The sequence below is a fragment of the Diplotaxodon limnothrissa genome, linkage group LG7 (genome assembly GCF_057381915.1).
Source record: "Diplotaxodon limnothrissa isolate DT_005_m linkage group LG7, D_limnothrissa_male_GT1.1, whole genome shotgun sequence".
NCBI lineage: Eukaryota > Metazoa > Chordata > Actinopteri > Cichliformes > Cichlidae > Diplotaxodon > Diplotaxodon limnothrissa.
The window spans coordinates 26104356-26127078 of NC_140602.1; the positions used below are offsets into that span (position 1 = coordinate 26104356).

General features: G+C 39.7%; 1 protein-coding gene across 1 annotated transcript; it reads right to left on the minus strand.

Moving 5' to 3' along the window:
• Positions 1 to 8241: 8241 nt before the first annotated feature.
• LOC146628371 (bromodomain-containing protein 1-like) lies at positions 8242 to 21925 on the minus strand. Its single transcript, XM_085357786.1, has 12 exons — positions 21658 to 21925; positions 18740 to 20124; positions 18135 to 18291; positions 17913 to 18041; positions 17366 to 17494; positions 15558 to 15870; positions 14641 to 15378; positions 14409 to 14538; positions 13071 to 13201; positions 11954 to 12048; positions 9630 to 9784; positions 8242 to 9035 (listed from the first exon to the last, which is right to left on the minus strand). Exons 2-12 carry the CDS (start codon positions 20104 to 20106, stop codon positions 8849 to 8851), a joined length of 3531 nt encoding a protein of 1176 aa, XP_085213912.1. The 5' UTR covers positions 20107 to 20124; positions 21658 to 21925; the 3' UTR covers positions 8242 to 8848.
• Positions 21926 to 22723: the final 798 nt, after the last annotated feature.

A 22723-nucleotide genomic window follows, 5' to 3' on the forward strand; every position in this document is an offset into this window, starting at 1 on the left:
AAGTACATAATCAAAAAGTTCAGTTCAATTAATTGAAATTCAACCATATTTATATAGCACAAAATTAAAAAAACAGTCACCTCAAGGCACTTTATATTGTATAACAAAGACACTACAACAATAAAGAGAAACCCCAACGTTCAAACAACCCCCTTTGAGGAAGTTCTTGGTGACAGTGGGAAGGAAAAACTCCCTTTTTTCCTGGAAGAAACTTCTAGCAGGACCAGGCTCAGGGGGGTGGCCATCTGCTGTGACCAGTTCAGGGTGATGAAAGTGTTAGTCAAACGAAAGTGTTAATGACTGTTTTTAATGAAGAGCTTAATAAAGCAAGAAATGGGTACTTCTCTATTTCAATTAACACAAATAAGCACAGCCTTGGAGCTCTTTTTAACACACTGGAGTGTTTAAATTCTGTAACCTTTAATCAGATTATGGTGTTGATTGAGAAAAGTCTTCACTTTCTACATTTTTTCAAGTCTAAAGTTAAATGACATAAAATTCTAAATAGCAGCTCCTCATTCTTTTATTGGTGTCCCTGGCTCCCAATCTTATTTAATGACAATCTCTATGGATGAGCTTTTAAATACTGGTACAACTGAGTTGCTCCTCAAGCTGTGTCCATGTGATTCCACAAAATTTCAGTTAAATGTCACTGCACCAAAATGCTCGGAATGAATAAAAAATATATGTAAGGGAAAACAAATAAAGGTGTAGGCTTTAACATCCATCCATCCATTTCTTCTGCTTATCTGGGGCCAGGTCACAGGAGCAGTAGCTGAATCAGAGAAGCCCAGAGCTCCTTCTCCCCAGTCACCTCCTCCAGCTTATCCGCTGAAACACTTATCCGTACACTTTGCTTTTAAGGTCCCGGTATACCCGCCCCAACTATTTTTTAAAAGATTTTTACTCCCGCAGAAACAATTTGGAAATCTGTGCCTTCCTACTTGGACCTTAGACACTGTTATCAGGTTTGCTACAGTAGACTTTTCTTGAATTGGTTGTGCAGGTTTCTCTCTTATCATTTTGTCACCACTTTCTCCACTTGTGAGTCTGTTAGCTGGAGCGGTTTGGAGCAGAGTATGAAGTGGTGAGTACTGGGACCTCCGAGTCTGAGGCCTTTGGTCTCAACCGGGAAAGAGTGGACTGCACACTTTAAGTCAGGGACGAGTTGCTGCTCCAAGGGGGAAAGTTCAGGTATCTTGGAATCTTGTTCATGAGTGAGGGAAGAGGGGAGTGGGAGATCAACAAATGGATTTGGGCTACCACTGCAGTGATACAGATACTGTACCGGTCTGTCGTGATGAAGAGAGAGCTGAGTGTGAAAGTGAAGCTGCTGGTCAATCTTCGTCCTTACCCTCAACTATGGCCACAAACTTTGTATAGTGACTGAATGAAATTGTGAGTACAATTGTCAGAACCCTTAGACATAGAGTTAGGATTTCATCCATTCTATGTGGAGGAGTAAAGCCGTTGCTCCAAAGATTTCCAAAACAAATTAATCTCTAGAACAAAACATAACAACAGCATCATAAAAGATGTACATCCAGTCATCCATCTGTAATACTCATACTCAATGTATCACCTTCAAACTCCCAAAGCTAGTGAAGATGTGCACTATTTGTCCTGTCAGACAATCAATGAGAGAGCCAAGTTCAGCTCTGGCAGTAAGCTAATTGATTGCACTGGTCTGCTTTTGAACTGCTGCTGGTAGTTCATTTGGGCCACAATAGATTATATTTCATCATCACGTAGTGGCTCAGTTATACCCTTCAACTGAAAAATAAATCAAGTACCTGTAAACAATAAGGATTGGCTGTCTATTGTATTATGCTCACTAAAAACAACATGTGCTGAAGTTACATCATGTGCTAAAAACGTAGTTTTTCCTCTAACATCTTTTGCGGTGACTCAATCAGAAGTTTGTTAAAGTTGTGCTTTTTTTTAAAAATCTGACAAGTTATAAACTTCATAGGTAAACATTTACAATTTACCAAGTTCTTGTAGTCTTGGTACTCCGGAGGCACTTTTCTCATATCAATATAAAACTTTCAGTTGCTTAGCATAAGTGGCCATTTTAACTTTGAACAGGATGACAATTTTTCATTTATTAATTTTTTTTAATCCTGTGAGTTCTTGAGAGTGAGGACAAAACTTCATTTGGGGCCTCTGCACCTTCTACAACCCTCCCACCCCACCCCGTAATCTGCTGCAGATGAGGAGATCAGCAGGGTGTGAAATGGCCATGGTGATTGCTCCGAGGCCATAGGGCCTCTAGCCCATTCACAGCCTGTCAACTCTCTAATAGAGCCAGAGGAGATTGGAGACAACCCCACAGTTACCAGTGCTACCCCACCATCATTATTGCCACCATGCTGTTAAAAGTATAATGCGTTTTAGATATGGAACGGATTTTCTACCAGTTTCCTACAGTATTTAAGAATTAAATAGATGTTCCTATTCTATTTTAAGTTTGATCTCAAGGGAGAAGGTGATTTAGTATGGTAGCCCTTCCTTTTAAAGTCGCCTTATTATTACGTACCAAGTAAAATATGGTCATTTATAGTGTAGAATAGAACAGATAGAAGTAAAAAATATCAGAGCTATACCAAGACAAGGGATAAGAGAAACCAAATAAAAATTATATTGTTTTAATTTTGGATTGGATGTTGACACAAATTCTAGTGAAGTAGCTGCAATTGTGTGAAAGAAGGGATACGATAATTAAATTAATATGACATTTTTGCTCTGACAGCAGCCCTTAAGAAATTATTTTTATAGTGATGATGAAAACATACAAATTTGAATTGTATTATAAAACAAAAGGAAGTGTATGTGAACTATTCCATCAGATAATTTGGACTAAGTGAACGAAATCTTAAAATGATGACAGATCACTGACATTTTGTATCTACTGTGACTGTGCAAACTTGAGTCTTGAATTAAGAATGAACTGCCGTTAAAATATGTCATAACAGAAATTACTTGATCTAAGAATTAGATTTAGTTTCAGAGTGGCCTTCACAGAGTAAGCTGTGCATAGCGGACAAAAAAGTGGGCCAGGCTTCTTTTTGATGTGTGGAGTGTAAATACAGCCCTTCACCCCCCTTCCTCTAATTGTAACTGTGTTGTTTTCATATTGTTGAGTCTCAGAGATGTATAATTTATCACACAAATAATCTGGAACAAAACAAACTCTCCTCTCAGCTCCCGAGAGCCCGAGCATCTAATGAGTTCACTCCATAAAATATTCATACCTCTGCAAATTATACTATCACTTTCCCTGCAATATACACAAGTGCACACACACACACACACACACACACACACACACACACACACACACACACACACACAAAGAGCTGTCCAACATTCCATTGGATATAATGGCAGGTTGTACAACCTTAAAAGCTCATTGATCACTGTCAAACAACAACAATGTATTCTTTATTGCTTTACGTCTGTGACTTGACTTAATAAAGACATCAGTTACTCATATTGATCCAGATCTCATTTAAAGTCTTCTCAAATGTTTGGACCCTCATCTTATTGACCAGGGTCATGCAGACCCCAGTGGTATTTTTGTGTGTTATATTTCATAGGTGTGGGTGTTTTTTTTTTTAATAATTTCCCTTTTTTTTAAACTTTGCAAATCAGTTTGTATCTCATAAAGCCACATCATTGTTTTCTATTTCTGCTTTGATTAGTGCTTGAAAAAATGTTCTGGCCAGATTAGCGAACCTGAAATTGATAGTTTCCAGGGAAAGGAAAAAACAGGGACTGTACTTTTTCTCAAAAGGTATTCAAACACTTACATTTCTGCAGGTGATTAATCCAAATTTGCACTGATGAGTTTTTAGATAGTGTACAATTAGAAAGATTTAATAGTAGTAATTAGGAATTAGTAGTAATGTTAATACCTCAGACATATTACCTTGAATTAAAACAAAATTTTTAAAAGAACTTAAAAATTCATCTCTCAACTAAGGTTTTATACTTTTTGGCTTTTGTCCTGTAAATCAAAATGTTACACCAATAAACAAATAAGATTTTACAAAAGTACTCTTTTTTTTCTCCACCCCGTTCTTTTCACCTGGTTTTAGATTTTCTCATGTTAGAAATATGAGGAAATATTATTTCCAGGCAGCGGGAAGGTTGAAGGTGCCATTTTCATCCAGTCACAGCCAATTATGACCTGGCCATCAAGAGATGAGAAGTGGAAGAGCAGGGAAAGAAATCAGACGAGGTTTTCATGCTGAGAGCCTGCCACCCTCCACCAACACCTTTTTCTCTTCGAGGAGAGAATCCAAAAATCCAAATCAGGAAACCATCTCTCCTCTTTAAAAAAATTCAAATGCCAAGGGGCTACAAAAAGCCCATGTGACAGAAGATTGAGCACTTGCTTCAGCATGTGAGGGAATGACTGAATTTCATTAAGATAGACTCCAACACTTTTGTCTCATTAGCAGATCAGGAATCAGGGGACGAGGCAGAAGGAAACTGCACTCAGAGTGATCACACAGGTAACCACTTGCCCAAGCACTTTTTGATTGGTTAATTAGTGTGTTTTCAATCAGCCAGCTCTTGCAGCGCACTCCCCCATAATTAAAAGGTAAAAAGAAGGCTTCTAATAAAGCCTGCAGCTTCTTCTCTTTTACCCTGTAAAGCTATTATGGTAAAACCTGGACTGAATACAGTGAGGAGTAATGCACACACATAAGTTAAAGTATGTATAACACTATAAGGATATGTGAGAATACTTTATGAAGCTTATACTTGATAAGGTTTGAGCTGGCAAAAAAAAGTCCTATTTAGAGATTTAAAAAGGACAAGCCAAGAAAAAAGACAATTATAAAAGTGTTTGGTTACAGTTCATTTCAAAGTTTATTGCTGGATTTACAATCAGTCATACAGGTGTAGCAGTTGAACAGCCAATCATAAGGGGACTACAAAGGCTTAAATAGGTGATTGCAGCCAGGTGTGGGGACTGCTTCCTGCCATTGTCCTGGACTCTGGTTTGGCTCCCCTGTGGGTTGAACTGATTTACACTTTTGCCTGGTGAGCTGAAATAGTGGACTTTTTAATAGTTTTACCCACTCCAGTGTTTTGTTTTGTACTGGTATATTTCCATTTAGTAATTTGTAGGTGCCATAGCTAACTTATGTTTTGTTTTTTCAGGAGCACTGACTGCTGTTTATTCTGGGATTTATTTATTTATTTTTTAGCTTTCATTTGAAGTATTGTTTATTTAGCTATTTAATAACTGTGTTTTTCATATTTGTTGTTCTGTCCTCTTTGTTTTTAGTGCTGTGGCGGGTGGCTGCCTCCAGCTCTAGGCTTTGTTGATATATTGGGAGCAGTTTGTTCACTAATGGAATACTCCAGGTATCTCAGCAGTGGTTGGTTTTATTTATTTATTTTAACTACATATTTTAGCAAAATTCTTAATAGCCAGTTGGCAAATACAAATGAAGTGAATTATATTAACCCAGTTTTCAGCATAATCCCTCACAGCTCAGACTTATGCAAAGTGCACACTAAATAGATTTTACCAGAGTTCTTGATTTAAAAACTTATTTTTTTCAACTAAAGGCATCACTTCAGACTAAAGTTCCTTTCTGTGTTTTAATTTCCTTTTTACCTCGAAGAGGAAGGAATTAAACTTGGCACACTTTGTGACACCATGATTATTTTGTTGTAGCTGCGCTTCTAGGCAATAAATCTTATGCTATTGGCGTTATTTCCCTTGAAATTGTGGCACATTTGTAAGGAAAATGCATTTTGGGGTTGAGCATAAGATGTGTGAGTGTATGCACTATGTCTATGAAAAACGTGCACAATCTTTCTTTACTCTGATATTGACTTATGTTCATCATTTATTGGACTGGATGATTAGTCATATTGGCAATATAACAATTTATTGAGTTAATGGTCCCTCTGCATGTAGAGGAACCACAAGTATGGAACCACCTCCTGATGGTTACCCACTGTGGGATGGCATCTCATCAACCAGAATAAGATTGTGTTATGTGAACTTGTGGACTCAACATTAGCTGTATTGTCCCTGTAACAAGGAAAATATTGAAAGTGGGTTGTGTTTTTAACCTTCCAATCCCCCAGAATTTTTAGACTTGAACAGTCCTCCAAATCCTCCTCCATACACATGAATGCACATTCACGTTTATCCTTGCCTCTTGGCTTAAGTGAAAGAAAACAAAACACAAACTTCAACTAAAAACTGTATTCTGACAACGATATTGGTTAGGGCTCGAGTGATGCTGCATCAAACACCATGATTTTTACATAATAAAACAGGAATCCAACTGGTGCTGACAGGAAGGAGATTTCAGCAGAATTTGTCAGAATTTTAGAGAGACTGTTTCAGCTTTTTAGATTTCACTCTGGAGAAAATAAGTTTCATGACCTTCAACACAAACAAACAGATGCAAGCTGGTTGATTCAGCCAGCATCGTATATGCAGCAGTGGCAGCTGCATTGTTGTCAACATGTGTTAGGTTTATTGATTAGCTAGAAATTGTTAATTATCCATCCAAATGGGTAATTAACAATTTCCAACTTCAAAGACATTTAAACCCCTGGACCCTGCTTCTAATTGAAGGATAACGAGTCATCAGAAAAACATTTGAGGGACGGCGTCAAAACTGAACCAGCAATGATAATAAAAACAAACAGCAGCCGCAGTTTGAAGAATGGAGCAGAATGACTTTTCATTTGTGTAATCATAGTCTTTCAAAGTAGTTTTTTTTTTTCTTCTTCTAGTGAATGCATACTCGCAGTGCAAATGAGTGCAATTAAATATTGAATGAAATTATATTTTCTCACTTGAAAAATTAGTGCAGTAATTTGTGGAAATGGTTCTTCCTTCTTTTGTGACATTTCAGTGCTCAGTTAACACTTAAATTGGTCAGACTTCATATTGAAGGCATGTGGAAAATGTAGTGAACCTGACATTAAAATCAAAAACAACATCCACAGCAGAGTTGAGGTCAGGCAGACTTTGGAAGCTCCAGCTCTTAAAGAACAACTTCTATCCACATTATCAGAAGAAGCACGTGTCTCTATAAAGTAGTGCAACTTTGATTTGTGTTGTCAAACAGTGTCATGGTGATGTAGTATATGGAATGAATAGATGACTTATCCCTGTCCCCAAATGGCTACAATGCATTGAGTTCTGCATTTATTATTCTTGTTTGTGTTAATAAGACATATTTCCTTTAATCAGTTAAGGTGCAATGGCTCCATCTAATGGTCACTTGGTGATATACAGGGAAGTTGCTGAACTTGTTTACTCAAATTTTTTTTTTTCCAATATAAAAACTTCTCAGTATAACAAGTACTATAAAACCAGGCAAACAGCCTTGATTTTTTTTTTCTTGTAAAGTCTGAATGAAAAATGTGTAAAAACAAAGCCAGAAGACATTCGGATTGATTTAATAACATATTTTAATTTCAGTGTTTTAGTATAAAAATCCCACCAGCCTGCTGTCAGCTGGGTTCTGTTCCCTGTTAACTGTGGTTTTTCCCAGAGAATCAGCTAAAGTACCAAATCTATTTACACACAACATCCACATTCAGAAGGACCAAAGAAAACAGGAAGTCTACCCACTGCTACCCTGCCAAAATAAAACATCAAACACTGTCACCTCACCCTTCAGATTTAATGCTATCAATATGGGAAAACAAAGACTGACACAGGTAAAAGAGAAGGGGCTTCTATGTGACTCCTAGTGCACCTGTAGTATTTTCTTACTTTCTCTATAAAGTAATGCATATACATTTTTGAATTTACAATAAATTAGTACAGGCACATTCTCTTCTCGCCTACAGCTGACTGTCCACTCCAGGTTGAGAAGGTGATTCTATGACATTTTTACAGAAGACTTGAACTCATCACAGCAAACAAACAGGCCAAAAACCTGAAAAAATCTAATAAAAACCCCATAAAAGATAATTGGGGAACCTGTGGGAAGCTTTTTTTCTCCTTTGTTTTGGTGTGAATGATGCACTTTGGGCATTTTAAACTTTGAGAGTTTTATAGATGTTATAAATATGTACAAACAGTAAAAAAAAAAAAAAAAGTAGTCCAGTAAAAACATTCAGAATTTAAAAAAAAAAAAAAAAAGCACACAAAAACACATTAATGCCAAAGATGAGAACTTGAAGCTTGAGAACTCAATAACTTACAAAAAAACGTACAAAAGAAGGTGAAATAAAAAGGTTCAATACAGTATGCATGTTTGATTTTTCTCTGTAGAGATAGCACCAGCAGAAATCCCAACACTGTCAGTGCTGTTGACAGCGCGAATCATCACCTCACTGTATAAATATCAGAATGCTGTGTACCAAAACTGACTGAGGGAATGAATAAATTAGTGTCAGGCCTTGTACAGGATATTTACAGGAGCTGCTGCTGTCACACACAATGATGGACAATTTCATGGCAGTGAGATTGCAGCAGTCTTGCAGCACATTTAAGGAGGTCAGAGGCCAAACTCTGCCACATTCAACAGGTTTAGACCTGCTACTTTTCAGTCCTCGCAGCCAAGATTTGATTTGTTTTTTTTCCCCTGTCAACTTTTTGAATCCACTAACAAAGACGTTTTTCATTGCATAGCTCTTGACAAATAAGAACAACTGTTTCAAGCTACAGTATTTCAGAGAGGTGGAACCTGTGTGTGAGGAAGGGTGGAAATGATTTGGTTCCAGTTTGAAGGACATAGTAAACAAGATGTGTTTGTGTTGTGCGTATACAGCAGACACCGTGTTCTCTGCAGTGACAAAAACATGATTAAGAGATGGGAGATGGGAGGATTCTTGAGGTGGCGGGGCTTCAAATCGTGACACCAAGGCCAGTGTTCGGCTTGAGCTCTCTAGCTCGGTCTAGATGGTTCATGGCTCGATCGAAGGCGAGTCGCACAGATTTTCGGACGGAGGACGACCGAGCCTCCATCAGCTTCATTCTGTCGAGCATCTTATTGACGCCAAAGGGAGCCATTTTGGATTTAGGAAGCCATTGCCTGATGAGAGAGAAGACCATTTTGGAAAATGTTTTCACATGTGACGAAGTGGAGTTCCTTTCAAGACCTTTTGTACAAGACACAGAATGCAGTTCAGCATCTCTTTCATAGTCTGATCAGTCTAAATTGGTTTTGTTTTACATATATAGTAATAATTTGACATAGGACAAAAAAAAGGTCTGTATTAAGTGGCTAACGTGTTTTGTTTTTTGTCTCAGAAGTCACTCTTAAACAACATCAGTACAAAAGTAAATTTTTGTTAAAGTGAAGCTTTCCTTTTTTCTTTTTTTTCCCCCTCTTCTCCCAAACTAGGTCTCTGGAAAAACTGTTTGGGGACCACATCACAATAGTTAAGTTTCCTATTATGAACACATTAAAAAGCTGTCATTAAGCAGGCTACAGTGACTCATACATTGGCTAGCCACAGATATGACTGGTGGAGCTCATCGACAACAGCAGGAGTAGATTAGAGTGGATCAAATGTTGCTTTCCAGGTTAAATAGGTTTCAAACGTACAATCTGTCTTGATCACTTGTTTTGTTTAAGCAAGATTAATTCAATCCCAGCTAACAGTGAAAGAAGTTGGCTGCTCACCAGCTGCGCCTGCTGTCGAAGAAGTGGACGAGGAAGAGTTTCTCTGCGGACCTGAACTGCATCCGCTCTCCGGCTCTGAGAACGTCCAACGGTGGCTGGGGAAGCTCCACCCCGCTGTGCCGACACATTGTCCTCCGTGACCTGGGGTCCATGATCTGTGAAGACCAAGAAAATGGAGCGGGACACTGAGGGAGGCAGACTTCTCGCAGGAAAACGTGTGGCCAAAAATTGGCACCTGGAGTTTGGGACTTTTTTGTTTTGTTTTTTTAATTTAAATGGCTGGCTGAAAACTTGCAAAAATACTAATTTGTCTTGATAAGTACATTACTTTTGGTTTGTTTGTGTTATTTGAACAGCCCACTAACATCACCAAGTCAGTGCCATTTCTGTGAAGAGTTAAATATCTGCTTCTGCCATCAACTCCACATCTAAGCTGTAAGTTGTCCACGTCTTGCTTGGGGGAAAATCTTTCTGTAAAAGGTACTGATAACTGAGAAGTCCAAAAAAACTATTAATTCCAAATGGCTCAATTCCTACTGAGCTAGATCAAATAATTCAAAATGCAAAATTAGCTTTGTCTCCACTCGGAAGTAAAGGAAATAGAGAAGATCTAAACAGTTCTATAATTACTATTTCTATTTCATTCTTACAGTAGATGTGATGTTTTAATGAATGTTATTTTTTTTGGATGGGCATATTTGAAAGTGTTTTCTGCATTAGAAAAATCTGACCCTGAGCTTTTTTTTTTTTCCTAATTCTCATTTCACTCGTTTCCATTCTAGCTGATCAAGTAAAGCCAAAGACATTATTTGTAGCCCTGCTACAAGTTGACTACTCGACTTACATTTTATGTCTAATTGCAGTGACTAAAAACACCCCAGTTTGTTAGACATTCAGACTAAGGAGTTAGCAAATATTATACCAATTAAATACAGAGTACTGTCTTTATTTTTAGACAGTACTGTGTGAGCAGTGTAAGTCTTACATGACACTGACATTGTGCCAGCCAAGTTATTTAGCTAAGGCTTTTGACAATGTAAGAAATAAATTACATGCTTAACTATAAGTGGACTTGATTTTCATGTTGCTAACTTTAAAGTTTGTAACTAAAACTGAAGGATGCTGTTCTATACAAACTAACAGTTCCTGTAAAGTGACTCTTTTTAAGTGACACTGATCGAAAGATCTTTGTTTCTGACTTGCAAACTGTATTTTAAAATCATATTAATGAACTTAAGCTCTTTAAAGAGACTATTCTGCCCAGATTTGCAAGGAGCAAATTGTTGTTATACATGATGATGTAATGTATTTGCATTAGACTGCCTCTGACCTTAAACCCTTCAGCGCAGTCTCTTTCCACCCTGTCATTGGTAACAGGGGATAGATTTTAGAATGCATTGTTTCTTTCCATATGTGAAAGTTGGGAGGTAGCTGTTGAAAAGAACTTTACTGGATTTTATTTGTTAATTCCGCCAAAAAGGGGGATTGGTTCAGTGTTTCTATTTGTTAGCAGATTTACACAAAATGTTATGGATGGGGTTAGCATGACGTTTTTTAGCAGAGGTGGGTTCTTGGCCCAACTTAAGTGATTAACTTGTGGTTCAATCAGGAGAAGGATCCAGGCTTTTTGGAACAATTCTTTACCATTGTGACACTTAGCCTTTTTCCTGGTTCTCAATGCATGTTATGGAGGGAAATTTCATCCTTTGCCCAAGTGGGCAAACTTTCAGGGACTATCCTTTAACTAGAGATCAATTTCACATTGCTCTGCAGCTCCATGACTCACTGGTCCTGAAATTCATTATCCTAATACTAAATTTAGGGAGCTGACTTTTATTATGCTGCACACAAGTGAAACAATCTGCAGAAGCCTGTAAAATTAGATAAACTAATCCAATGTAATCCCCCATCTTGAACTGACAGTTGTGTGAATGCGTGAGATTTCTTTCAACTGATGTATCTTAAATTATTGCCCTGTTTGTTGACATATTTAGTCACTTCCATGTCCTTTGTGTTTTCTGTATTCTAATTCAAAGCACTTGATTTCCAGTATTTTTAAGAAAAAAAGAAAAGAAAAAAAGCTGAAGTGCATAACCTGGTGAAAGAAGGCAGCATTCAGAGAGACAAGCATGCAAGGCCAAGTCAAGCCCAATACACCCAGAGCGAAGCGACCCACACTACACACGACGACAACAACAACCATTCCACTATCAGCCAGCTGGAAGCTCCTGCGTGGCCATGAGCACAAATTACGAGCTACAGGATGGACAATGGCAGAGGGGCAGATGGGTAATGAGATACAGAGGGGACTAACACTCACTCACCAGGGCAGGGAAGGAGGGATATCCACTACATTTAGCCCAAACTAGTTTAAGAGGCTCCAGAACAAATGGAGAAGCAGCAGTGGGTTTCCACACCTCTACAGGAACAACAACAAGCAAGTTATGAAGGATACACTGCAACAGAGAGCACAACCAATCTCAACGCACACACACCGCCAATAATACTTTCTATTAAGTAGACCATGTAAACCATTTTTAGGGTGTATATCGTATGTATGTGTGGGTACTGGCTTTTTTTTTTTTTAATATAAATATGTCCGTGTTAATTTATATATTAAGTTCACGTACTGCTGATACTTTTCATGAATGGCATAGGAAATAACTTTCTTTAGATATGCTTTTACCATTGCAAACACTCACACTCAAAAACAAACTGCACACGCACTCTCACAAACACACACACACACAATCAATCCAACTTCCTAACTTCAAGACTGTCATAATGCAATGTTCATTAACGTCGGCAGTAATGATGAACAATGCAGTTTTAGTAGTTGCACCACATCAGTTCAAGTACAATGTAGCTGACGGGCACGAGTGTATAATTCGCTTTGAATCCACAAAGAAAATACCAGTCTTTAGTTCACTTCCACCTCGTCCATCCGCGGTTTCCCGTTTCTGTTGTTCTCCTGCGTTCACAACTTCCTTTGTAGCTTGAACTCAGTGTGAGCGCAGAATATGCTGACTTAAATCCAGTACCTGATGAACCACTTAACCTCAGTTTCAGAACCAGTGTGGAAGACTCCATTGATGAATCGGTGATTTCATGGTTCTGTAGTAACCCCTTTTCAAGGATTTCTATTTAAAGGATTTTTACATCAAAACCTATGACACTCAACATGACTCATTCAACTTCAATTGCTCTGTATTACACAGGTGTAAAAGTAGAAAAGTGAAGATGTAACATGAAAGCAAGAAATTAATTTAATAAAATGCTGCATGCTTGGACATAAGAAGTATTAGTATCCCAATAAAGAGCCACTCTTTAATTAGTTTAGTAAATGTCTTCAGAAGACAGAAGTAAGAAATGACAAATCAAAGCTTGCCAAGCTGTTTCATGCACACTCATTAGGTCACAATCCAGAGCTGATCGGCTCACCTGAAGAGATCTTTGCAGCTTTGATGAACTCGCCATTTTCAATGCAGGTCATTAGAGTGCTTTTGTCATCCACAGTGCTACGTCGAGCGGTGGCCGGTCGCCCTTTACCACTTTTAGACAGGATAACGGTCCTGAAAGATGCAGGAGCAAAGGTCAATGAGGAAAATGTTTTTTTGTTTTGTTTTGTTTTTTAAAAAACCCTCATGTATGAGCTGCTGGAATGATTGACTAACAATTATTAATTTTGTCTTCACCAATTCATTTTCAAACTCCAAATCTAGTTAAGCAAGTGAAACCAAAAGAAACCTACTTCATATTATTAAAAATATATTTTTGTCTTATGACATTTTGTTCCAAATTATTAAATATCAAATTTTATACTTCAAAAGAACTTTTAGTTTTACAAAATATAAGCTAATAGATAATACATCAAACTAGGGGTGGGTGATATATCGAATATACTTGATCTATTGCAAGTTTTCCACGTACGATGGTTAAAACAATTATAAATTGCCATGGCAATACTAGGCTGTCTGCATGGGATTTACTAGGAGTTTTTTTTTCTCCCATGCATCCAATGAATCATTAATCCCCCGCTCCCTACCAGAAATGTTTCTACCTGGCACACTGCACTGAGCATGTGTGTTTATATACTACCAGATAAGGAAAAACATATCGCAGCAGGAGTTTCAGACGAGCGAGGGATGGAGACTATCATTTGGATTTCACAGGAAGGATGCCGTAAAACTATTGCCACTAAAGGTAGCAGCACCACAAATGTATTCCACCAGCTAAAGTCATCCACTACAAAATGAAGCTCGTTTTAAACTCCGCATGTCAGCGTCTCCCCACACACCAAAGAAAACGTTAAATAAACCAGCTGTGACACCTGTGACTGTTCTTGGTTAGTTCTTTTTATAGACACTATCAAGACTTTTGTTTCTGTAATTTAAAGTCATCACATTTTTTATTCTACTATTTTTATATGTTATAACCACAAACAAGCACCTTTTTAATTTCAGTCGTTTCATTTTGCCGCGTGAGTTTTTTGTTGCTATGATCTTTTGTTTGTTAAAGGTCTGGTGTTGACCACAGAAGCAGACTTACTGTGACAGTATTGTCATTTGTGGAAAACCTCTGTGTGCAACTGACGGTTAACTAATTTGGTTTGAAAACAGAAAGTGTCTTGGCACCTTTCGCCTTGGAGGCGCATATATTAATTGTTCTGATTATACTATAAACTTGGTCACCACAATGTTAACACTGGAAGAAGTTAAGGACAAAATTATGAAAATAAGCATAGCCACTCAGGATTTGGTTGGTTCTTTTCTCACTCACCTTGTGTCACAAAGGATACTTCCACTTGAAGAGATGCTCGACTCGGAGGCACAGCGTCGGCGTGGCTCAAGCAAACGGGGAGATTGTGAGACCACACCCTCCTCTTCCACCACAAAACCGTTTGCCATTCCTGAGAGGGATAATAATACAAGAATTGTTTTAAACTCACTGAATCTTTTTGTCACCAGCATTATTTGCAATTGAAACAAAATAATTAATATCTGACTGGCACCTGTACCAAGGCGTTTGATCGGCGACTCCTCGTCGTCCTCACCATCAGCGCTGCTGCTGCGTTTTCTTTTCTTTGGCAGAAGGAGCGTCTCCAATCGAGGTATCACTACTGACAGGAAGGTTTTGGCGCCCAGGGGTGGGGGGGACCCAGAGGAGACCTCTTGGGTCCGGGGTAGTTTCTGTGGGCTAGCACTTTTTGACTTCCGAAAGAGCACATTGGTCCTCCGGTTATAGCGTTCCACGTAGAGGTCACTTTTGGGGAGCAACGACTCTGGGATGTGCCCATTAGGGGTGTCCGATGGCACTGAGGTAGATGTGTTGGTGACGTCCTCAAACTCTGTGGGTGACTGGTCCAAGGGCTTTGTGAGCTTCACGGGGGTCGGGTCCAAGTCCATAGGCAAAATTTGGGATGGTAAGGTTAATGTCTCTAATGGTGGTGGAGGTAAAGACTTGTCTTCCTGTGGTATACTGGGATCTGCCAGCAGTTCTCGTAGTGGTTGGTCTTCAGATTCAGCAGGAGATGGGCTGGGATCTGGAGTAGAGGGTTGTGGTGGCAGGGAATTCTTCAGGCTTATCTCACTGCGGACCTCCGTGATGGTTTTCTTGAGTAGCTTTAGCCTCTTGCTGCGGGACGGGCTGTGCTTCATGGCTATGCTCAGGTCCAGTTTCTCCAGGAGCTCCTTCAGCTGATCCTCCAGAGGAGTCTTTTGGCGGTACGTGGGAGTCAGTAAGCGGTCCACTACGGAGGACAGTGACATATAACCACGTCATTATCCTGATTACATGACTATTTTACTATTGAACTCACACTTTCACTGTTTAAATATTTATTATTATTCAATATACTTAAGAGATAACGATTAAAGATAAGTTACTTATCACTTTCAGATATTACTTCATGAAGCACTATAAGCCTACCATCTTCCCAGGTGAATGGCGGTGTTGGCTGCAGTTTCGGAACTTCAGGAAGATGCAACCCACTGGGGAAGTCGAAGCCAATCCTCTCTGCTTCTCTGCGGGCCCTGCGAAGGATGGCTCCGCCATGGTCTTGCATCCGCTGAGCCGCCTTGTAAAAGAAGGTGTCCTTGGCATTGTATGTCATGCAGTTGGATATTATGAGGTCAAAGTCTGCTTCAAACTCCTCCAGGCTCCTGTAGAAGTGAGCATCGATTCTTTTTCTCATGGTGGAGAAGTCAATAGGGTTCTTGATGATATCCAGGTAGTCAGGTACCTGCAGAGAACAGAGAACAGACATCAGGTGCAGCAGTCTAAGAGGAGGAAGAAATTCTGGTTCACGATATCCCTTTTTCAAAAGGCACGCTGGAAGGTACTGAGCCTTGACCCTCTAAAGCTTGATTTTTATGGATGATCGGTTTGGGCACTAGTTTCAGAACTTGGATGTCAATTTTTAAACCTCAAAATGGTCAACCTTTGCAACACAGGTTGTCCAAATTTAGAAAACAATGCATGCTTTCATTTATATCAAGAAGCTTTGCACTCACATAAACAAATTGCATTTCTTCGATCATTGGCACAAAAGGTGCCATTAGTTTCACTGTTTAGCTGTTCATACAACCCACTTGATACTGAGGTATGGAATCTGTGCTACATGTTTCACTGTCAGGGCAGCACGGTGTTGTGTGGTTAACACTGCTGCCTCACAGCAAGAAGGTCCTGAGTTTGACTTCACCACCTGGCTGGGACCTTTCTGTGTGGCGCTTGCATGGGTTCTCTCTTCCTCCCACACTCCAAAGACATGGAATGAGTGGGGTTAGGTTAACTGGTGATTAAAGTGTGAATGGCTCTGAGTGGTGACCTGTCCAGGGTGTACCCTGCCTCTTGCTCTATGGTATCTGGGATATGACCCTGATATGGATAAGTGGAAGAGGATGGATGGATGTTTCATTGTGGTAAATATCACTTTAAATAAAAAAAATAAATAAAAAAAAGGAAAAAAGAAAACAGTAGAGAGAATACCACAGATGCACAGGAATCGCTGATTTGAATCGCAGGCCCCTATCATACACTCTCTATTTGCACATGGACAAATATTCTTCAATTAGGCTGAAGAGAGTGTGGAGCCAAATACACATTGTGGAAGTACAAGGGCCTGAAACCCTGTCTGTACCAGTTGAGCATGGTGGAACCAGACTTTATACCACACAATCTACTGCTAAACTTGCAAATATGGTGATATGGTGGTGATCCCTGATATCCCTGGTAGTATGTTATTTACACTTTTACCATTAGTCGAAACCAATACTCATTAACAAATTGGTGTCAGTGCATCTCATTATCCTGAAATTTTCATCACGTGAACATGGGACATCGTTCCTGAGTTTCAATGGAAAGTATGCTTTTAAGGAATGCAACTGTTGCTTAAAGCAACTGATAGAGCACTATAATGTAATGAAAAGCCAGTCATCTCAAATGCAATGCGTGAAATGTTTTCTGAAATGAGAATACTTTCACATTAAATTGGGTCTTCTTGAACTGGTGATTTCGGTTCAGTGAACTACTTTTAGTATAATGATGGAGACACACTTGATTTGTTTAATACAGTTATGTAGATGTTAAACAGACTTTATAAATAAACATCTTTGACTAAGACTATGGCAGGAAAAAGAGGTGTTGCTAAATGTCGTTATATATTAGCCATTTCATTTGAACTGGGGAAAAAGACTTGCTTTAAACTGTTTTAAAGTGAATAATGAACAACTGCTGACCTCTTTAATGCTGACAGGCTGAGCGAAGATGCTGTACTGGTCCTTCTCCTGCAGCTGACTGAGCACAGCTCTCAGCAGGATGTTGAAGGGAGTCAGCTGGACCTCCAGCACTGATTGCTGAAGCTTCATCTGTCGAAAGAAGGTAGCCAAACAATGTTAATCCACATGAATGGCATGAGGTGTTATCAAGAGTCCAAGGTCAATGTTTATTAAAACCGAATGTGTGTATACAGTAAATCCCATTTTGGGGTCGATGTTTATGTTTTAGCGCATTGGGTGTTTGAAGCACATAAAAGGTTTTAGACTAACAGTCAAGTAGTCAAATTTGTGAGGAGCTGTCCAACTAATCAGTGGAATTTGGGATGTTGTGGGTAGTAATGAGTTAACTAAACAAGAACAAATATAATTACAATAGTGAGTAGTAAATGAAAAGTAAAATATTTAGCTTTAACTTGAGAATAAACAATGTGTCCTGAAAAGAAATGATGAAAGGAATAAAGCTCTGCACTAGACAATCGTGAAGTAGTAAATGCTGAAAGGGTTTTACCTCCTCCCTCTTCAGTTTTTCTCTCTTCCTGATGAGCTCCAGCAACAGGCGGGCTCGCTCCAGGTCGTGACGGAGGCGGTGCCACTCTTTCAACTGCTCCTTCAGTGCCTGGTTAGACTCCATATGGTCCTGCAGGAAACAAGCGTCAGCTCAATAACAAGAACTACATTAAAAAGGACAATACCCTACTGTGTGAGGTTGCTAGCTGTCAACAGAACTGACCGTCTTCTTGGCTTTGGGCGGCTGTGGGTTGGCCTGTAACCGGCGGATTAGGGGCACATTGTTCCTTGACTGCCTCTTCAGCACCCAGTAGCTCAGCACCCCCTCAACAAATGAACGCTTCCTCTGAACTGATACCTGGTTGAGGATGGTATCAAAACTAACCCAACATAGAAGAAAAGGGGAATATTAATCAGTGAATAATAATAATAATATTTTTGATAATATTTTCTCCGTAGCTCTAAAATGCTGTCAGATCTCTGGCTTGTCATTTTTGACCAATCAGATATCTTTGTATTCATCTCTTATAAAAATCACTGCTGACACACCCGTGGAAAAAACCTTTAACTCCACTGTATTGGAATAATGCTGGCAAAGTTCTCTTGAAGTACTACTGATAAATATCACTTATCTCAAGTTAAACTTTCAATATTTACTTTTTCCAGATTCATACAGTTTTACTGTTTTCTGTATGTATTAAAAATCCCTACCTTAGATAGCACTCAACTAAAATTAGAAGCAGAAAAAAATTATCATTTCAAATGAAATAAAGGACAAAAGACCAAGGAGAGAGAGTGTTGATTTGGTAAGCTAAGGCTGACTGTTACCTTGAAGCAGTAATGCTAGGTCCAGAGCTGGTCGGAGTTTCAGGTTCCGTTTCTGGTTCAGGGTCTGCTCGTTTATTCTTTTTCTTCTGCCAGCCCTTGGCCTTCCCTTTCTTTTCAGCTCGCTTGTGAAAGGCTCCATTTTTAGGGTGGGGCTCCTCATAGATGTTGAGTGGCCGGCGGTCACAGCCTTCAGGTGTGTGGCTGCAACAGTAAGCAGTCTTTTTCACAGAGAAAGTGGTGGCACCAGATGCAGTCACCTCTTTGACGGGCTCCATCTTCATGCAGAGACCAGCTTTCTGGGCGCAGCTAACGTGGAAGGCGGTGTAACAGTTGATCTTGTCACACTGGATGCACGCGCCGACACCTTTCTCCTTACACAGATAGCAAGTAAGCTTCCAGCGAGCAGGTGGGATGTTGCGGACACCGTCAATGGGCTCGATGAAAACTGTGTCCGAGAAGCCAACTTCGGGCACCCACAGGGCACATGCTACATGGCCCCAGCGGTCATCATCTGTCTTCTTCAGAGCTCCTCCTCGATTCGGGCAGAAAACACACTCAGCCGGTCGTGTCGGACACTGGAGGCAGTGGCGACAAAGCCACTGGCCTTCGGGGATGTATGGCACACCGTAGCACTCCTGGTGCACGGCAATGTTGCAGGAGTCGCAGAAGAGGATGACGTTACTGTCAGCTCCATCTCCATCCATGCATATACAGCACACAGCATCCTCATCCACAAGTGACTGCAAGTCACTCTGACCCTGCGTGGCTAAGAATGACTCTTTCTCAAAGCGATCCATGAGAAACTCAAACAGGTTGTGCGACACTTGACTTATTCCCTCACTTTTTCTTTTCTCATTGATGATCTCCATCCAGGCATAGTCTTCCTCATCCATGTCATACTCCACCTCCTCATCCAGCTCCTCAGGTGTCCTCTCAGTGTATTTGTAGTAGGTTGCTGGCCTTTTCGGTACCACTGGCAGATTGTATTCAACTGTTCTAACCTTCGGCTCCAATAGGCCACTGGCACTGCTGTGGGTGGCACTACCACCATGTGAGGTGGTGAGAGCTGCATTCTTCTTCTGCTGGTTGTTTTTGAGGCGGACAGAGCGCACCAGAACCTGCTGGGGCTTCTCGTTATTCTCCTTGTTGCTGTTACACTCCATGATCTCTTGAGCTGTGGGGTCGTCGTCTGTGATAACATCCAGCTTGTCGTAGATGCTGAGCCGGTGTACACGGCCATCCACCTCCAACTCCACCATTCGCTGAGCTTGTGCATATGTCAGTGTCTCCCGGTTGGGCGATGGCTTGATGGGAGAAGTCTCTCTCTTAATCACTGCTGGTCGTTGGTTTCGACTTTTCTTCTTCATGTTTGAGCTATGAGGACCCTGAAAAAACCCAAGCAATGAAACAAATGTGTAAATATATGTTTTAAAATTTATACTCTTTTGTAAATCATCGTTGGGTTTCTTGAAAAGCGCTACACAAAAAGTTATTATTATTATTATTATTATTATTATTATTATTATTATTATAAATAACTCGCTGATCTAGCAGCTGCTGAGAAAGCTGTCATGTCATGGATTTCACTGTACATTTCTGCATGTACACAACTGGCTGCTGTCACATCTTCCAACCCTTGTTTACAGATAAGGGAAAAAATGTCCCGAAACAAAGTTTTCACCTCTGTATTTTGTGTCTTCTTCGTCAAGCCTAATTTAAAGTAGTAGTAAGCCTTCTACATTTAAATGACCGACTGCTGTCTTTTGATCCTGATGGTGCAATTGTTTTGACTATATTAAAGGAGTGCTATGTTAAAGTTGCTAAACAAAACCCTGTTCATTACATTAGTTAGGGAATCATATCAAAATACTCCAAAATGCTAATTAGTAAATATTAAATAAAAACCTTAATGTGAGATCCAGAATAAAGTTGTGACGTAAATTTTAATCCTACAGTAAATCTGATCCATTGACAGCTACAGAAAAACAGATCAGGACTGGGGCTACTTGGATTTTAATTTCTTGTGCTCTTTATGAATTTGTTGACACACCATTAAAAAGATCTATCTTTCTGTAACCAAAACGTGAAAGATATAGTTAAATGTCATAGACGAAGAAAACCACCAAAACCTACTTTCCAAGCGTATCTATTATTGGCCAGGTAAACCATTATCAAATGAATTATTCCAGCCATGTTTGCATATGTATATCGATTTCCCTGAAATCCAACTCCCCCCAAATAACGCTATTACTTAGATTTGTACCTTCGCGACACACACACTTTATTTTATTTTTTAAACCAGGGCAAGTGAAGTTAAGCTAGCAGCTTTGAACATAGTGCTCCAACGTGTGCTGGTGCACCTTTAACTCGTGAGATCAATGCGCTTTCAGCCGGCTGCGCTAACAGTACCTTCAACCTTCACTGGACAAATGAAAGAAATGCATCGAGAGCAGGAAGCAGCAATGCCGAAGACAAGGAGCCTCCGATCTGCGCAACCTGTGTGGTTTGTTTCCTGAATAACAGCGGCTCCACGTAGCTGCAGCTTGTTACTAGATCCATGTCCGGTACGGGTAGGTACGGTAAGTCCGTCTAGACAGTGATCCGTGCTATGTTTCGAACCTGCTTTAGAACGACCAATCAAACACTGGCGGGTTACAAGAAAAGACAACCATGTTGTTCCCCTTAATAAACAGGCGGTGGCCTCTCTAGTTGCTAGTCCGTCCAGAAACCGGGCTAACATTAGCCTGCTACTACAGGGACTTGAAGAGGAAGGAAATATGGCGACCAACACAAGAAACTACCTCAATTAAAAAAGTTGTCTTTTTCTATGAGTAGCACTGTTTCGTTTCTAACTTAAAGGTATCCAGGGTACAGGGAAAAACATTAAACGGGTAAAACGAGAGTGAGGTAAAACTTACCTCGCTATTTTCAAGAATTAAGCTTATAAAAACAGCAGCAATGGCGGTGCGGCCTGCGGAGCGAAGCAGCAGTTAAATCCACATTCAGTCTGGTCATCCAAAGGCGACCGCGGCTCGCGCTGAACCGAGTGAACCTTAGAAGTAACCGACAGGTATCCAGGGCGACGGGAGCGGTTTCAAGTGATATACTAGGATATGAGGCTTAAAATCGATCGCTGGGACTGTGGAAAAGCAGTAAGAAGTGGCAGGGCTCAGCGGCTGCCTGAGCTTCTCTTCCCCCACAACAATGCGGTTGTGTGAGTCGCTATGCCGCGACGTCACCACGCAAACCAGGAAGTGTATATATATTTATTATTATTATTATTTCATATTTAAATACGAGCATATGATCTCTAAATACGATACGCAAAGATTATTAAAAACATTAAAGTCGTTCTGGCATCCAACAGATGACCGATCGAAAGGGTATGGACTTTCCGACCGCATCGCTTCCATATGGTACACGCGCTAACCGCTTGTGGGGTCGTCTGAAAGACGTTTTGAACCTACCCACTGCACTTTAGTAAAAGGTAAATTACGATTCAAGGAATATAAAACTATGAGCCGTATGTATTTGTGATTGTAAATTTTCTTTTTCTTTTAAATGATTGCATTAAATATATACATTTAATGTACATTAATATATCTTTTATGACTGAATCTGAATTTATTTTGAATTTTCTCTAATCCATGTGGATTTATAAGTATACATACTGGCCCAAATATATACTCAGGTAGTGATGTTGAAAGTTCCACAATGCTAACCTGAGAAGGCGAAGGCATATTAACTTCTCATTAGTGATCGTGACCGACTACAACTGGTAGTTTCTCTTTGCATAAAATGATTTTTGACAGCCTTTATGTATACTTCTGGCACTGCCAATAATATCAGTCAACCATATATTGATCTATTTTTATGATCCTGAAAAAATGTCTCGTGTTTTTAAAAAATATATATAATAAGTAAAAACTGCACCAGTATAAATGCGGAGCAGTGAGTTAAAAATACCATCCGTAAGTCTCATAA

What these genes read in the sequence shown, in the direction of transcription:
- LOC146628371 (XM_085357786.1), bottom strand. Translation starts at nt 20,106, where the DNA reads ATGAAGAAGAAAAGTCGAAACCAACGACCAGCAGTGATTAAGAGAGAG. An exon ending in AGCTGCAAAGATCTCTTCAG is followed by an intron (nt 12,049 to 13,070) that starts GTGAGCCGATCA and finishes TTGTTCCTGTAG; the next exon opens with AGGTGTGGAAACCCACTGCT. An exon ending in TTCGACAGCAGGCGCAGCTG is followed by an intron (nt 9,036 to 9,629) that starts GTGAGCAGCCAA and finishes CTCTCTCATCAG; the next exon opens with GCAATGGCTTCCTAAATCCA.